We start from the raw sequence: 18,367 nt of genomic DNA on the forward strand, positions 1-18,367 counted from the left end.
TGGGGTTTTCAATTAATATAAAAACAGTAAATATTCAATATGTGAAGGCAGAACTGGAACATGTGTGGATCCACTAATTGGGATTTTTCTACAAGACTCCACAGAATTATTTTAGCATTCAAAAAACCTTCAATTAAATTTTTGAGATTATTTTAAGTTTATAGTAAACTGTAATTTTAAAGTTTATTTCTGTGTGGGTGGTTTGGCTGTGGCTGTAGAGCGCAATTACAGGATCACTTCAGAAACTGCCCCTGCAACTTCGGAGAATTTGCAATAGTCTACTTTGGATACTTTGAACTTTATTAAAATCGCCCCAGTACAAGGAGGGAAATTTTGGTTACCGCCCATTTTTTGACGTATTTATATTCTCTGTACGAGTTAGGATTAATGCCATGCATGCAGAGCGTGGTCTCGCTTGCTAGATTAATTACTGAAAACAGAATGACACTGGATCCCTGAAGATTTATTTGTGATATTAAAAAAAAAAAAAAAAGTTTCTCAGAGATCTCTGCTTGCACATCTGGCACACACAGAGCGACAGGTGTTTTCCAGGGAACCATGAAGGGTAAGTCAGTCGTTCCTCTACATGGATTGTGTAAAATTAAATATATGAAATGGTGCTTTAACAAAAATACATGGTTTAAAAATGCAAACGTTAAACTGAGAGAGGAAAAAAATGTTATTTTTTTCAGCGTTTAGCCTGGTGTCCATCTTATTTATCCTTCTACTGCTGCTGGGGATGTCATCATGTACAGCTGAAAGTGTTGGTAAGCAGATTTCGCTTTCCTTTTTTCTTCCTTTCGTTTTTTTTTTTTTTTTTTTTTTTTTAATATCCTCATGTAGGCTATCTGCGCGGCTCGGCTCGGCTATCATCTACTGTCAGGTGGATGGTTTAAAATGCCTGTATTTTGCTAAATTCATTACATCAGGACAGACAGGAGCCAGTTTCACAGTCTTACTTGAAGATCAAAGCCTTGATTCTCCACTTTGATCAATATGATGTAAGACAGTCAATTAAGAGGCTTACTGTAATAATTCCCATTTTCAAATGAGACTGTATGCTGCCACAGGCACATTCAGACTATAATTTATGCAACAATTATCCTGAATTGCACGTGAACTCAGGTAAATCAGTCAATTTACACAACAGGTAAATTTAGACATTTACATAGCAGGACTAGTAGGGGCATTTGGTTCTGCTGCAGTAGCAATAAAAACAACACAGGGTGGGAGACACAAAATTAAAACCACACATACATAAGCACACATGAATAGGAAAACACATAAATGCAGGAGTAAAAGATGAACACATGAAGTACAAATGTTAAAATATTAGTTGAAACAGATGAGAGAAACGGGCATGGTTGGAGATATGAGGGTGGTTCCTGTTCCTTTAAGAGCTGAGCAGTGAGATTGTAGAAATTATGAAAGAGAATTTGTATCTCTGAGTCTTGGCAGATGCTTTTCTGAGGTGGGAATTTGAGGTCAAGTTGGTGCGTACTGTCAGATACAACGGATTCTGCTTTCTTCAACAGCTGTTTGTTGTACAGTTCAGGTAGACTTCTCAGCTGAATTATTTTGTTGCTGACTGTCATTGCCCTTGTTAATGAGTTTTTCCTGTTTAAGTGGTGCATAGCAGTGTATAAAAGAAAAAGTAAAAACTGACTCAAGGAAAGTTTTATGAAACAGTGTCATCAGGGATTTATCAACCTGGAATTTGGCTAGCTTCCTCAGACAAAAAAAGGTAATCTTATTGCCAATTATAACAATCATCAACATCTTGACAGTTTATTATAGTGTTTGCAGGAGTTGGGTGGTGACATCTGAAATCAATGCACATGTCAAACGTCACACAGTGTGATAGTTGTCGAATTCACTATAGTCAGTCTAGAGAGTCCTGTTCGCGAGGAAGCCAAAAATCCAGCCCACGATGTTAACATCCAACGCAAAGCGCTTTGTGAGCTTCTGCACCAGGAGGGGGAGCTGTGTGGTGTTGAAAACATGAGAAGTCCACAAACAGCAATCTAGCATGGATTTTAGCTATGCTCTAAGTGCTTTTATATGAAGTTGCGTGGATAAAGTAAAATGTCGCCTCGCTGACTTTTTTCATTGGTTATCTATAATCTTGAAGTCTTTAGATTAGTCGAAAGGGTCACCCCAGAGGATGGGTTGAGGTCAAAGGTCACCATCCATCATTTTGACAGAAACTACATTCTATGCTCTCTCCGATGAACTCCCGTGCCATCGCCATGTCTGATGCGAAGGCCCCTAAACCGTCTTTATTTTCCGTTTTCTTGGTTATGACACTGTCCCAAGTTGAGCCTAAATTTTTATTTCTCTGTTTACTTTCAACCTTTTTTTTCAAATACAAATTGGGCATCCTTATTTCATGCTTAATCTCCTTTGGTAAAAAGTTTAGCTCAGAGAGTTTCACCTGTGATCCATCATGATTAACGGTGGTATGGATTTGTAGGCTCCTTTAATCCGGCCATAGCATTGATCCTACCTTGCCGTGTCTGGTGGGACAAGAGGCGTATTTATAAAATCTCCTGAGGGTTTTGTCCAGCGAACAATGGTTAAAATCACCCAGAATTAAATTAGGAGTGTTGGGAGACGGCAGCTGTAGCTTCTGCACTCTGTAGAATCACAGAATAGCCTGCGTAGCCAAAATTTGAATGGGAACTCATGCTACAGATGCATTTGGAGGCCAAATTATGCAATTATGTGAATCTGAATATCCATTTGCATGTCTGAGTGGAGCCGGAGCCAAGTCAGCTGACTCCCCTGGAACAGAACCACAATGTCAGAAGTATATCATGGTTTACATATAAATCAAATAAAATAAAAAATAGAAATAAAGCCAAAAATGATATTCATTTGCCTTTGAGGATATATGAATAGTGTTGCAACGTGCATGCATTCATGCTTTTTTAGAGTGGGGAGGGCATATCTCTGATGTCAGTTCACTGAGAAACTTTGGAAGGATGTGCTTATCTGTTCCTTGGTTCACAGATGAGTGGAAAAAAAACTGCAGTGAGACTATCTCAATGGACTTCTGCAAGCATGAAGGAAAGAATTCAGGAAGCCTTGTGACATTGACAGGGAGGGCCGAGGATATGGGCTTTAAGAGGCCTCCCTGCAATTTTCTGCACATGCACACACAGTCCTCTTCCACACAACGTCATCAGCTCAGCTTTACTTACCATGAGCTGCACCTTATAACTATTGTACAAGGAAGAACATAACAAGATAATCTTTTCCCCTGTTTGCAGTGAATCCCTGTTGCTACTATCCTTGTGACAACGGCGGAGTGTGTGTGAGATTTGGCACTGACCGCTACGAGTGTGACTGCACCCGCACCGGCTACTATGGGCAAAATTGCACTATTCGTAAGTGAACTCAAGAAAGAGAGCAATGTTAAGGAGGGCATATGGTATGATGGGGTTATCAGGGGTCAGAGGGGTCCCATGTTATGTTGAACAGGGCCCACCACACCACAAAAGAACATGGTATTTATGGGAACAGGAAAAGAGGAGAAATGCTGTGATGTAAATTGATAGCTTGTTTGTGCAGAATATTTGCAATTTCATCCAGCTGGAGTGAAGATTAAACTTGCCAGGGAGACATACTCCAGTACAAATGTTTGTGTCCTGTCTGACTCTCGCACGGGAAAAAGTTTCTGACCTGTCAAGTGGGGCTTTTTCCTCTCCTGGCAAAAAAAGATGTGAGTCATTAGTAGCAGTGCATGAGTCAGAGTTATAGTGCCTAATCATTTTCAACGGATGTTTCTGTTTTGGCAATGGCTTAACAAGCAATTAATTGGAAAATCATTTGAATCTGAGCAGTTGCCATTAAGTGCAGTCCAGTCCAGGGCTGCATCAAACATAATCTTGTCCTCTCGGTTGGTTCAGTTGGACCGCTCAACAGTTTGGAGTGTCATAACTTATATCGAATGAACAAACTTATGCAATACAGTACAAGCAATATCCACCTTAAAAACTAGCTGTCTAGTAAAACTAAAAAAAAAAAGGTTAAACTGCACTGGAAACGGTGAAATTATCTCATCCTCTTGGCAGATTTTTTCCCAACAATCAAGCTGTCATTTTGACCAGTTTTCCTCAGATATGAGAATCGAAACCTTATGGAGAATCAAATATTTCTCTGGACGTCCCCCAGACAACTTTGTGTATCTTATGATTTTGGATACTATTACGTTTATGTTAGTCCAAAATGTATCAGATCTGGGATCCTTGTCCACTGCATGTCACTTATTATGGAAAGCTACACATTTACCATCTTCAAAGTATGTATCCTTTTCTCCTTAAATTTGTTAAACTGGACCTGGAGTTCATTTTTTTTAGTTTTAGGTAGGATGATGAATTTCAGAACCTTTGAAAGAAAGAAAAGGAACTACAAGCTTTCAGGGCTTTCGAGCTTTCAACTTTCAGACCCATGGTTGGCATATCAGACTCGCATTAAACACTCTATCTCTGTCCGTAGCGGAGTTCTGGACAAAGGTTCGCCTCTTCCTGAAACCCAACCCTAACATCGTCCATTACATCCTCACCCACTTCCAGTTCATCTGGGACATGATCAACAACTCTTTCCTGCGAGACACATTCATGAGATTGGTCCTCACGGGTAGGTGGCCGGCTGCAACAAATGTAAAAAAGGAAATGTGTGCAAAAGTCTTTCGGAGTCCATGCCTCTATAAACAGTATGCAGTGTGAATGTGTAAAGCGTGCATACATACATAATGTTTCTCCACCATTTGCCTCAGTTCTCCTCTGTTATGTTCACAACATGTAAATGTTTGGATTGGCCATATTGGCAGGAGTTTGGATCATGTCCATCTTGCATGCATACACACGTTCAGATGGGTTGAGACACACATATTGCCGACTCCAGGCCTACTATAGACAAGGCACGGCGAGGTGATGTCAGTCTTATGTGCAGTTCATGGGTTGTTCTCATCAGAAAAAAGGGGAAACACACACACACATGCACACACTTATATATAGTCAAACACCCTGATAGTTTCTGCTGCTTAAATAGCGGCTGTGGCTTTTCTGATAGCTTTTATATTTGTGCAAAGTGACCACATTGCATTTTAAAATACTGCTCACTCATTTTTTTTTTCTGTGCCAGTAGCTCAAGCTCTGCAATAGGTAATAGTGTTGGAGTATCCATGCAACAGAAGAAAATGCTTACATTCCTTTACCATCAGCATTAAAAGCAACCAATATGGAGACAAAGGTAGAAGCCATAGTGCTTTGCCAACAGATGGAACATATTCCTGTATGTCCTTAAATGCTCAAAGAGAAATCGTAAGTATGAGCTAAACAGTTTATCATTATCAAGGGCATGAAGAGGAGATGTTTGGGAATGATGGACATAGAAAGTTTTCTATTCACTTTGCTAGATAATTACCCTGAAGTGGTCTCTGGTGGGAAGACTGTTCCACTAATTGGTTGCTGAGGCCATCAAGTCATCAGATCATTGCAGGGAAGGGAGAACTGAGGTTTTGGGGCTCAGATTTTTGGACAAAACTTCAAAAGAGGGACCAAGTGTGTGCACATCCAGCCAGATTTTTCAGATGCAGGACAAAAAATTTCAATACACACAATACAAAGATCAAAACGTCGCCCTGATAAGACTTTACCTCTTTAGACTTGAAGTTAAAGACAAGGCAGGCTGCAGCACTCTGGACAAGTTGAGTTGAATACTGTTCAAAGGACTGTTTAGCTGACCTGAATTTGGCAAAAAAAAAAAAATAAAAAAATCACATCATCATCTAATCAGTCTCAGTCTCAGTCTCTCTCTCTGCTCTGCAATTGGCAGAAAGCTTTCTGTGGTTCCACATCTTGGGCTTCATCAATGAGGTTTTTCTTGCTGGAGTCCCACTTGCTGTGGATGATTTTTTTCCCTCAGGAGAGTTAGCACGCTTTCTGTAATGCATCAACACAAGCAATGTGAGATGAGTGAGATAGCTGTTATCACTGTCACATTTGTTAACTCACACACAAACACAAACATAAATATTCATGCAGACGATGTATTCACGCTACATTTTCTCACTCAACAGGGAGAAGGGTTTGCAAACAGTGCCTTGTTAGAACTGTGCTTTTATCCTCCCAAAGTGAGAACCAACCTCATCCCAAGCCCCCCGACTTACAACTCTAAATATGGATACCTCAGCTGGGAGGCCTACTACAACCACACCTACTACACCCGGATGCTGCCCCCTGTTCCTGAGGACTGTCCTTTGCCCATGGGAACAAAAGGTGAAAGTCTGCACAGGTGGTGCGGGTTGGCTTTGGCCTTCATATAACTAAACACAAATGCTATGCTCCCAAGGAAATCACACCTGACACTTAACAACTCCCTGCTGTCTCTCACTCTTTCTCTCTCTTTCTCTGTGAAGGAAAACGGGTTCTCCCTGATCCCAAAATGCTGGTAGAGCGTTTTTTTAAGAGGAGGAAATTCAGGGCGGACCCCCAAGGAGCAAACCTGATGTTTGCCTTCATGGCTCAGCACTTCACCCACCAGTTCTTCATGACCGACTATAAACTGGGACCTGCATTTACCAGGGGTCTAGGACATGGGGTGAGATGGATGATGCAGAGTGTAATGGATTGATTTACTTTCAGGAAACTGACAGTTTTTATCAAAAATGAATGTGTTTTTCGGTGACCCACCTGCTGTAGGTTGATGCTGGCAACATCTACGGAGAAACCCTTGAGCGACAGCTACAGCTTCGCCTTCTCAAAGATGGAAAGATGAAATATCAGGTGGACTCTCAAGCCAGCATTTAGACATTTACATTAGTTTTTTAGCCTGTTTTTGAGCTAAAGTCAGTCTGACTTCCAGTGATTGCAACAGTAGAAGCAAACTGAAGATTCATGAATTTTAATTACACTCTACTGCTGTTAGTTTGATTTGAAATCTAATTAACATTTAGTATCATATCAATGACATTACAGAAAGCAGATTTTTTTTTCAGTGTCAAGTACCCATCAATTCATAACAGATTTTGTCATTTTAAAATTTTCTATCAATCCACTGAAGTTCAAATTACTTCCAATGAGCTTTATTTTTTATGTCTGGTTGTGCTCTGCTTTCCTGATTAGTCTCCTTTGTGTGACTTTTCACAAAACCCAGATAATGTGTCAGATCTTGTGTCAGATTCTGACTTCCCACAGATTCAATTCTGAGAATGCATTTTCCTGTAGAAAGCATTTGAAGCAAGACAATCCAGATACTCTGTTATCTTTTCTAAACCATGCCTCAAATCACGAAAGGCTTTTTGGTTTCGAGATATGACTTCCTCAAACCATCCTTATGTAGAAGCTACTACGGTTGTGGTAATTATATAAATGAGTCATGCAAGCAGTAATTCTAAATTACTCAGCATAAAACTCATGAGTCAGCACAAGACCTGACCTGTACAAGACTCCATCAAGACTTTGTTGTGTGTAAACAGAATGATTGATAAACATCTTTTGCATCATAATCTCACCAAAAACTTGCACTTGCTCTGCTCACAGTTGAATAACTGTTTTTTTTTTTTTTTTTTTTTTTGTCGGCAGCTAGTAAACGGTGAGATGTACCCCCCCTCCGTAGCAGATGTCCCTGTGTACATGCAATATCCCGAAGACTTCCCCACTGACCAGCAGCTGGCCATCGGTAACGACGTGTTTGGCGCGCTGCCGGGTCTTGGTATGTACGCCACCTTATGGCTGAGGGAGCACAACCGAGTCTGTGACATCTTGAAAGCAGATCATCCCACGTGGGACGACGAGCAGCTCTTCCAAACTGCCAGACTCATCATCATTGGTGAGGGCTTTTCTGTTTTTTCTGGTTTTTTTTTTTTTTTCTCGTCACCCACACAGTGAAATTTGTCTCATCCTAGCTGGTCTCTGACATAAATATACTGTTTGTGTCTTTTTTTTTTTTTTACTAATGTGTCTTGTCATTGTTGAGACAGAGGAAATGCCAACAGGTGTATCACACCTGATTCAGTTTGTAAAAATATATGTATAGGTGCCATATAAATTAAATGGCACCTATACAACATGTAAAAAAATCTCTTTGAAAGTAACAGGCATGTCTTGCTCGGTTTGCAGATCTAGGCCAAGTTCTTTCACAGCTGCATCCACTGCTTTATCGAAATGATCAGCATCAGCACTTAATTCATACGACCACATCACGGGTCTGACTTTGGCAAAACAGGGGGGATGACCCATTTTGGCTCTGCATTGTGCCTATAAAAACAAAAACACTGATGGGTCTGATGCTATAATTAAAGGTCAAAATTTCCAACTCAGATCAACATGAAGATGAATGCTGCATCTTGCAACTGATTGAAGAGCTTCCTGCATCTTTCATGGGGAATAACATCTTTAATGGTCGCCTGTATTTCTAGAGGGCCTATGTCCTCCGCTTGCACTTGAATATTCAGTTTCAGAATATTCAGGACTGAGCACTAATTTCGTTGCATTATTATACGTATATGATTGTGCAATGACAATAAAAATCTATCTATCTATCTATATTCATTCAGGGACGCTGAATTTGGGCAAATCTGCTCTGATTTGATTTCATTGTAATTGGATGACATCATGAAACTCCGCTAAAAGATTTTTCAGTGTGACAAAATCAGGTTTAGTGAGTGGGCTCCGCTGATGAGATTGGTGTCAGTGACATCAAACAGTTATGGAGTGAGCGGTCCGTTTTTGTTTTTGTTTTTGTTTTTCTTCCCACAGGGGAGATCATCCGCATTGTGATTGAAGAGTATGTGCAGCAGCTTAGCGGTTACCATCTGCAGCTGAAGTATGACCCTGCCTTGCTCTTCAAGGAACAGTTCCAGTACAGCAACCGCATCGCCCTGGAGTTCTGCATCCTCTACCACTGGCACTCCCTGATGCCTGACAGCTTCCTCATCGACGGAGACGACGTCCCCTACTCCCAGTTCTTTCACAACAGCTCGCTCATCTTTCATTACGGGATAGAGAAAATGGTGGACGCCTTCTCTCGACAGCCTGCTGGACAGGTAGTAGCGTACCAGCCACCACCAGTTTTGTTTGCAAGAATTTAATATTAATGCAGTTGCTCCTGGTTGTTGCTGCACGGCTGAATTGCTTTTCTGGATGATAAATTTGCTGGCAAAGAGAGAACGCAGAGAGAGTAAGAGAAATGCAAAATGAAAAGAGCAAACAGATACAGAACAGATGCTTGCTGCTTCAACATGGAACACAAACACTACAATAGAAATACTGCAAATTATGTGCTTATTAATTACCATTATTTTACAACAAATTTAGACATATCTAAAGTGCTTTTGAGGAAGTTGAGGTTTGTTTTCACCTTCTGTCTCTGACTTGTAAATGATTGCAGAGATACTGCATGTCTTATGCACACCACATGCAGCCTCATGGTGAACTTTCACATTTAGAAGTCTGAATTAACACATCGTGCAGCGGTGGCAGCAGGTCGTACATTTGCATGATTCTTCATCTCTCTTGCCTGTCTCCCAGATCGGAGGGGGTAAAAATTTTCACCCAATGATTCTCAGAGTGTCAGAGGCGGCCACGAAACATTCCAGAGATCTACGATTGCAGCCCTTCAACCAGTACAGGAAGAAGTTTGAGCTCAAGCCATATGCCTCTTTTTCTGAATTCACTGGTGAGTGGTACCAATCTTGTGAATAACATTTGCTCCAGGCAACAATTTTGAAGAGGAACATGTTGCTAATTTTAAAAAAAAAATAATAATAATAATAATTGCAGTTCAATTATGCGGCATAAGATTGTTTTTTGTGTGGCATTGCATTTGCTACACCATATTTTAAAGAGGAATATTCAGTAGCGGTTTTAGGCACAGGAGAACCGGGCAGCCGCCCGGGGCGGCATTTTTTCATGTCACGTGGGGGGCGGCACGAGCGCCAAAAAAAAAAAAAAAAAAAAATCATCAGCGCTGCAAAGCAGTTTTCTATAACCGTATTCATGTGAATATAAGACCAGTGGTGGTTCTGCCTATGTTGCCGCCCTAGGCGAAATTACTGGCTTGCACCCTTTCATGTTACTACTCCAACCCCCCGCCCCCGCGAGCCGGCCACGGCACCAGCTGGCATCAGGCTGCTCACCTGTCAGATCCAGCAGACCTGACCGGGTGGGCGCGGTACTGGCTGGTGCCGCGGCCGGCTCGCGTGATGCCAACTGATGGTGCCACGGCATATTGCGGGTCAATACGGTAGTCTAGAAAACTGGCGATTTTTTTTTCTCGTGCGCCCCTAAGTAGATTGCGCCCTGGGCGGTTGCCCACACTGCCTATAGCAAAAACCGTCCCTGAATAAGACGATATTTTTTCCATTGAAAATGCCCTGAAAAAACACCCTCCTCTAATATTGGGGTCTAAGCAAATACACATGTATTGTTGCATATGTAAACCAATAGGTAGGCTCGCCTGATGCTGCGATTACCGGCGAATGGCCGCATTGCGCAGTCAATAATCAACCATGTTGTCTGTGTCGCTGTCCGCTGTGCGCGCTGGGGCGCAAGGCGCAAGGAAGCAATTTCGCCCAGGGCGGCAACATGGGCAGAACCGCCACTGGGAATATTCATAATTAATTACCTTTTAAGATAAGCAAAGAAATAAAGTAAGTAGTCACAGGTAAATAAATAGCTATTTTGTGATCTGTTTATGCTTCTCTCTTCAAAACAGATGATAAGGAGATGGCCAAAGGGTTGGAGGAGGCTTACGGTCACATAGACGCTTTGGAGTTTTACCCTGGCCTCATGCTGGAGAAGGCGCGCCCTAATGCCATATTTGGCGAGAGTATCGTGGAGATGGGCGCTCCTTTCTCCCTGAAAGGCCTGATGGGAAACCCCATCTCCTCCCCTGAGTACTGGAAGCCCAGCACCTTTGGAGGACAGAAAGGCTTTGATATAGTTAACAAAGCGACCCTGAAGAGACTGGTGTGCCTCAACACCAAGTGGTGTCCGTACGTCGCCTACCACGTCCCACGCACCAAGGAAGAGGCGCGTCCACGGCAACCATCCACTGAGCTTTAGCGACTGTTGGCAGGCTGATCTGTGATTTAACTCATGTCACTGTCTGTGAGATAACTCTTTTCAGTGGGATCCTCAATCATTACGATATGAATATTTAACTGTTTCCTTGGTTGGCAAAACAGCTGTTATGGTTTCACATTCATGTTCATGTAGAATTCAAACATCTCCTTAAAACAAATGATTGATTGAATTGATGAATTGATTGTTTTCAACTGCCGAAATTAAATGTAAAAACAAACATAAGGGCTGCGGTTGCCGGAGCTTATCTCAGTGTGCATTGGGCAGAGGGCAGGGAAACACCCAGGAGTCCATCACATGTAGTGGTAACAAACAAACAAACAAACAAACAAACAAACACACATTCACAGCTATGGGCAATTTAGAGGAATCAGTCCACCTGATGTGCATAGTGCTGGACTGTGGGAGGAAACAGGCAGATAACAAAAACACAATGTGCCTGTTCAAAACATTGTAGCCGTACAAGGTCATAAATGAAACGAGAACCCCGAATCATTCCGAATTTAGCAACCCAGTCGCTTGCAGTTTTCTTTTTTCAACTGAGGGCCTGTCAAAAAAAATGTGACATCCACGTGACAGTGTAGGCCTGCTCATTCTCAAGACAGAGATCAGTCATTAGCCCTTCACACCACGGAGCAGGTCACAAACCTTGGGGTTATCTTAGTTTTGACGCCCACATTTGAAACATCACCAAAGAGTCCTTTTATCATCCTGGAAGCATTGCTAAGATTAGACCATTTCTCTCTCAGGCTGACTCAGAGGAACTAATGCATGCTTTTATCACTTTTAGGCTTTACTACTGCGATGCTGTCTTGTTTAGTTTACCTAAAAAAAAAAAAAAAAAAAATGTTGGCCGACCACAATTTGTTCAGCCAGAGGACATACATAACACGTTTTCTAAAGTCATTGCATGAGCTGCATATTAGTTTTTGAATTGGTTTTAAAATTCTCTCACTGGTTTTAAATCACCGAATGGCCTGGAAAGTACATTTTTAGATATATGGGTCCCTCAGATCCTCTTCAGCTGGCCTCCTAATCGTCCCAAAGTATTCAGCAAAAAAGCACAGGAGGCAGTTTGTAGATGCTGTTGCCCTAGTCTATCTTTATTTAGCCTGGTTTTTACTTGACGTGCCTCGTCATTTGTTGTTTCATTGGAAACACTTTACAATAAGAGTACAACAATTAACGTTAGTTAATGTTAGTTAATGCTGTAATGGTTAATTAACTGTTAGTTAATTATTATTATGGCATTTACTAATGTTAATAATATCTACAATAGCCCTTAAATAACATATAAATTAATACCTTAGCATGAACAGCATTAGTACATGATTCTTAGACACATTAGTTAACGGTTAGTTAACTGTTACTTAATGTTTATTACCTGTTACTTAATGTTTATTAAGGGATTAACTAACATTAATTGTTGTACTCTTATTGTAAAGTGTTACCGTTTCATTCATCTATTTTTGCGTCATACTTTTACTTGTTGTTTTGCTCTTTTGTGCCTTTGTTCCCCTCTTTTTGCTTGCTTTTGTTTTTGTCATGTGCAGCACATGGGGCTACAGCCATGGAATGAAATGTGCTACATCAATAAAGATTTATTGATTGATTGATTGAGTTTCATGGAATCTGTACGTGTGATCTTTCAGGAATGAAACCGATAAATAAAGTTAAAATGGCTCCTTAATAATAATAATAATAACCATGTTTATTGATTTCAAATGGTACAGTTCACTCAGGCATCCGCGTTGCATCTGACTCACCATGCAATCGTCCGTAACATGCAATCATCCATATCTCCAGAGGTGAGAATTACATAATTTCAGATTTAGGTTTCATCTCTGAAATGCCCTTTCTTGTTTCATATTCTTATCTTTACCCGATGCAAAACAAATTCCCATCACATTGGTTATTTTACATTACAGTATGCAGATAATTATGGTAAACACTTTGAAATAATATATTTTACATCCACAGACAACATTACAAAACAAAAAAAACAACACCTTTGAAAGTGAAGGTCATGTCTGAATTACGTACAATACAAAATGTTCAATGAAGATATCGATTAGTCTGTGATTGTTGTGTAAAAGTCTCATGAGAATTAGCCCCACTCCAGCTTCCTTTGGTTTCAATAAAGATGTAACAGTCAGTAGCTTGATGCAAGGAAAATAACAGCTCACCTCAACAGGCCGTGTACAACCACATGAATTGCAATATTATATCTATATAGTTTCTATCCTTGGCTGTTTGCTGGAGGATTCAAGGCTATACATCTCATTCACCTCATCATAAGTTACTTTACAACATAAAGAATGATCCAAGTGAGTAAAGACATCTAGAGTAAAACAAAAGTAAACCCATTTGTGCACAACAGTTTTGTTCTGCCATGTTTCAGTAATAAAATAAAGAATGATATAGTAAAAGTAAGACTAGCACCAGCTGACCTGAAAATATCTACCACAGTTAAAAATTGTTGCAACAAAAGCCTATGATAATTAATAAATTCAGTAATAAAACAGCAAGTGATAGCACAGGAAGGTACAGGAAGTAAAGTGTTGTACCACAGCTAAAAAAATATTTACAAAAATGTCCACAAAAAGATGTGGACAGTAATGTCCTTCAGGTGACTTTATCTCAGAGCTTATATTATTTCTGCTGAAGATGGTCTTTTACCTCGTTTGCACAAATTCATGAGAGATTTTCATCACTGTAACCAGATGAGCGGATGGTAATCAGTCACGAGGAGATGAGCTGTCCATCAGGCTGGTCATATCAGCACGTTCAGGAACTTCACTCCTGATGCTCTTACTTACTTACTCTGATGCGTTCTGGCAGCTGATTGGTCATTCTCCTGGCTGTTAGCCAATGGGGAGTTAAAAAGAGGTGCTGCCACTGAAGTGGTGTTAGCGACAGAGTTAATATGAGTGCTGGTGGCCACTGCCACCGCAGCGGTGGCTGTTGGGTAAAAGTGGACATCCACAGCAACCGTAGTGAGCCCCAAGGAGACGTGGTGAGAGATGAGAAGGGGAGGGGTGCCGTGGGAGATGCTGAGGCTGTGGTGGACGGGTGCTGCGTACGGCTCAGCAGTCTGAAGGGTCAATGACGAACGCAGGCCCTCCTCGCGCCCAGGAGGTGGGGAGGGGGAAGGCGAGTGGGAGGGCAAGGATGATGGAGGAGGCAGGGCATCCTGGCAGGGACCATGGTTGTCTCCTCCACTACTCGCCCAGTCCTCCACACACTTCAGCTGGATGCTGGGCTGGGACAGACTGCAGCCCTTCTCCTCCTCCAGGGGAGGATCAATCTGAAATAGTTAGGTGTAAAATTCATCGTGGCTATTTTGTGTGTGTTTGTATGTGCGTGTGTGTGTGTGTGTGTGTGTGTGTGTCAGGGTAAGGAAATAACAAGACTTTGCTTTCCCTTGAAAAATAGAAAAACTACGGTACTACGGTAACACAGCATAATTGAGGTCAGTTCTACTGGGGACAAATAAAGTTACTGGTTGATTGATTCTGATCCCAATCGAGCTACCATGTCAAAAAAAAAGCTAACCAACCAATATCTTTAAAAAACCCCGCAACAATCAAGGGATAAAATGAACCATATGGGGAAAAATACCACTGAAAAACACCATTGTCTTCTTCTTTAAGGCCTGCTACATGTTTCCAGTGGTGTGAAGGCAGCTAAAGCAAATATTAGTGGCACAGATTGAGTATTTGCTTGCAAATGCAAATGTGTTATTTTATACATATAACTTTTATATATATAACTGTCCCTCAAAAGCACCAAATTACCAAATAATATCACATAAAATGTCCCATGGAAAAAATCAACAATTTCTTATCCAGTTGTTTGTCTTATTTCATGTCTGTCTGTTATCTAACCTCTGTGTCAAGGATGGGCTCTGGATAGGTCTCCACAGTGATCGAGTGGTCATCCAGTGGGAGCTGGGTGTCCTCCTGAAGGTCCTCAGAGGTGGGGTCCATTTGTACTGTGACCAGGCTGGGGACCGGTGGTCTGGCACGAGTATCAGCCGTGTTGGGGCTCTGCTCTATCACGGCCACGCAATCATCGTCTTCAAAAGCTCTGGATGTGACACACAGCATTTTGTGGTTTAATACGTCATTTAAACAGTGGTAAAGCAAACAAGTGGAGGGCATCAACACAATTAAATTATATCATGTGCACAGTATACACCTGTTTTCATATGTTCTCCCTGCAGCTCGACGTTCAGCATGTCGTATGGGGACACCCAGATTCCTCTGAGCTGAGGAGAGCATGTATTTAAACTTTAAGAATAACTTGCAAGAATTCATCATTTGAATGGTTTCAATTACTTAGTGGGAAGAAGCACGAAGGGTCTCTGACCTGCTCGGCTTGTGGGTGCAGGCTCATTCTTTTGAACCAGTGAGTAGAAACCCATGGTGATGAAGATGAATGCAAGAGACACTCCCACTCCCACCACAATGGGGATGTCATGTTTCTCAAGCACTGGCAGCCATGATGGAGACTGTTGTGTCACTCTGGCATGTAAGAGAAACAAAATCAAATGTTGCTGATTTAATGTACTGAAGCCAATGAATATAATGACGGGAAAAAAAAAGATCTCTAACTTTAGCTCCTTTTAATTTAGCCTACCTGGTCATAGGAGATTGGGAAGTGTTCCTCTTCAGCCACTCCGTAAGCTCCGTGTTATTGGCGGATTTGGGTGACTGAGCTGGACGACCTTGCTGGCTGGCATTTGAACGTATCTCATCTGATGTGGTGACCTGATGGACAACAGGAACCTCAAGGTCTGAAGTGGGCACGTTGGAGCTCTGGACAGGAGGCTGGATGGTTGAGATAGAGGTTTGGACTTCAGGGGAGTTTCTAGGTTGGGTTTGGGATGGAGTTTGTGGCAGCGGTGTTTGCGTGCGCAGCGGTCGAGGCTGGGCTGGAGATGGCTGACGTTGGATTTGAGGAGATAGTGGTACAGTTAAAAGTAGTTGAGGCTGTGTTGGAGAAGGGCGACTCGGATTTTGGGATTGCTGAGGGTTGATTGGTAAAGATTGACCATGGTGTGGAGAAGGTTGCGGTTGTTTTGGTGGATGATGCTGGATTGAAGATGGCTGAAGCTGGGACTGGGGAAAGGGACTTTGGGTTAAGTGATCTTCAAGATGACTTTGAGCTATTTGTGAGGACACTGGTGAAGGTTGGTGATGGTCCTTTTGCTGCAGCTCGGTTTGTGAATGCTGAACTAAGGATAGCTCCTGGAGGCTTTGAGGAGAAGAACTTTTGGAGACAGGTTGATGAAGATGCGTATGAGACAGCTCAGCTTGTGGGGCTGAAGGCAAGGAGACTGAATCTGAAGGACGGAGCTCAGATTGAATTTCAGGACTCTGTGTATGAGTCAGAGAGTATGGAACTGGCTTAGGAAGGTGAGGGGACCTTGTGAAGGAAAGCTTTAATTGGGAAAATGCTGTCTCAGTGAGAGGAACAGTGATTTGACTTGGTATAGATCCAGCAAGGACATCAGGAACCTGGGAATCACGCTTTATGGATTGTGTCGGTGGCTCAAGCAATTGATGCTGGAATTGTTTATGTGATGACACTTTTGTCAAATGAGATTGACTTTGGTAGAGTAAATACTGGATACTTGTAAGCTGATTGTTGACCACTGATGGTTGTCTGTAAGTTATTGGTGGTTCAGTGTTTGAGATGAAAAAGGGGGTTCTGGTCACAGGCGGTTGCGTGTGGAGTTTTGCCGACTTGAAGTTCAAGTAAGGAGGAGGTGGCAACAGAGGAGGCTGCATCTGTGTGATTATGGGATGTGTTGGATTGGTTGCGGGCTGACTCAGTGGGAGTTGTGAATCGGGATCTGGTGATCCTGGAGGCCCCTTTAGTCCAAACATAGTTCCCCTTGGCGAAGTTGAAAAAGTGGATGGCATTTTTGTGGTGGGATCGCAATTTGTCGCAGGGCCTGAAAATTGTGGGGAAAAAAGTCATCACTTAATCCTTCATCTTGCATATGCAATACAATATAATCTGTGATTTGAGTACATACATATGGTCGCCTTGTGCTGTGCCTGTACATGTGGATAATCGGTTGTCTCTGAATGTTGCATAACCCAGGAATCACTGGATTGGTAGACTGGCAGCTCTTTGTCAATGTTGGTGCTCTACAAAATATGAAATGAGCCTCTCAGTCTCAGACCATGATGCCAGGTAGGCACAGTGCTTGTAAAGAAAAATGACACAGTCAGAAAGGCACTCAAAATGAGCCACAAAACAGGTAATAAGCAAGTAATGGGACACAGACATCGGAGGAATGGTGTCATTTTTTGATGTTGCGTTTCTACCCACAGCACACAAGCCATAGCAGAGATATCCACAACATCCTTACTCACGGCAGACAAAATCTGTCTTGTCTGCTTGTCTCTATCAGCTGGGTGATCTTCAGCTTAGGATAGAGGAAATAACGGTCAGCAAGAAAAATAAACTTATGCATGTGCTGTTAAGTAAATGCCATGGTGAGCAACACTAGACTGTGCGCGTGTGTGCAGGTATGATGATCAGTGGGAGTCCAACAAGCCCTTACAAGTAGATTTTCTGCAAAACTTAAAATAAGAGTGTGTGTATGCCCGGCACAGTAGTAGTATCATGCCATGTACATACATACACGCACACACATGCACTCCCACATGCAAGCATGCACCCACATACACACACTCCTTTCACTGTGATAGACCACAATGTGTGCGTGTTTATGTCTGTGTCTCTGATTATTTATTGGTAGCTTTGCCATTATGAAGATGGATGGATGTTGATTAGAATCTAACATACCAGTGATAGTGAGGGTGGTTTGCCTCTGCTGGCGTCCTGCTCGGTTCTCCGCAGTGCAGAAGTACACCCCTGCATCACGCCACTGCACATTGGAAATATGCAGAGCACCATCGTCTACACGGGGAGAAAGATAACAAGAAGTCTAATTTAGGTTTTAGTTACACAAACATTTCTCAGCAGTGTTGCCAACTCTTCCCAGGAAAATAGATCTTGGCTGCTCATGAAGTCACTAATTTACACATTAATATATTTGTTACAGTTGTAGTATTATACAGTAGTAATATATTTTTCTACAGCAGCAATCTTTGGATTAGAGAAGCACGTCAACATCAGTCACACAGATGTTGCTTTAGGAGTCGACACATTGACATTGTTACCAATGGTTAAAGAAAGTTGTGAGATTTGTGGCTAAACATTTTTTGAGAAATAAAGTCACTAGGATGTGTCTGAAC

General features: G+C 41.9%; 2 protein-coding genes across 2 annotated transcripts; one reads left to right on the forward strand and one right to left on the reverse strand.

The window, feature by feature from the left end:
• The first annotated feature begins 558 nt into the window (after positions 1-558).
• On the forward strand, positions 559-11,072 carry ptgs1 (prostaglandin-endoperoxide synthase 1). Its single transcript, XM_030059698.1, has 11 exons — positions 559-565; positions 693-767; positions 3,273-3,389; positions 4,501-4,641; positions 6,141-6,284; positions 6,425-6,606; positions 6,708-6,791; positions 7,590-7,836; positions 8,766-9,052; positions 9,537-9,684; positions 10,723-11,072. Exons 1-11 carry the CDS (start codon positions 559-561, stop codon positions 11,070-11,072), a joined length of 1,782 nt encoding a protein of 593 aa, XP_029915558.1.
• A 1,756-nt stretch (positions 11,073-12,828) lies between these two features.
• LOC115364989 (uncharacterized) lies at positions 12,829-15,516 on the reverse strand. The gene is made up of 4 exons (XM_030059699.1): positions 15,462-15,516; positions 15,291-15,360; positions 14,978-15,179; positions 12,829-14,397 (listed from the first exon to the last, which is right to left on the reverse strand). Exons 1-4 carry the CDS (start codon positions 15,514-15,516, stop codon positions 13,906-13,908), a joined length of 819 nt encoding a protein of 272 aa, XP_029915559.1. The 3' UTR covers positions 12,829-13,905.
• Positions 15,517-18,367: the final 2,851 nt, after the last annotated feature.

This window comes from Myripristis murdjan, chromosome 9 (genome assembly GCF_902150065.1).
Source record: "Myripristis murdjan chromosome 9, fMyrMur1.1, whole genome shotgun sequence".
Taxonomy (NCBI): domain Eukaryota; kingdom Metazoa; phylum Chordata; class Actinopteri; order Holocentriformes; family Holocentridae; genus Myripristis; species Myripristis murdjan.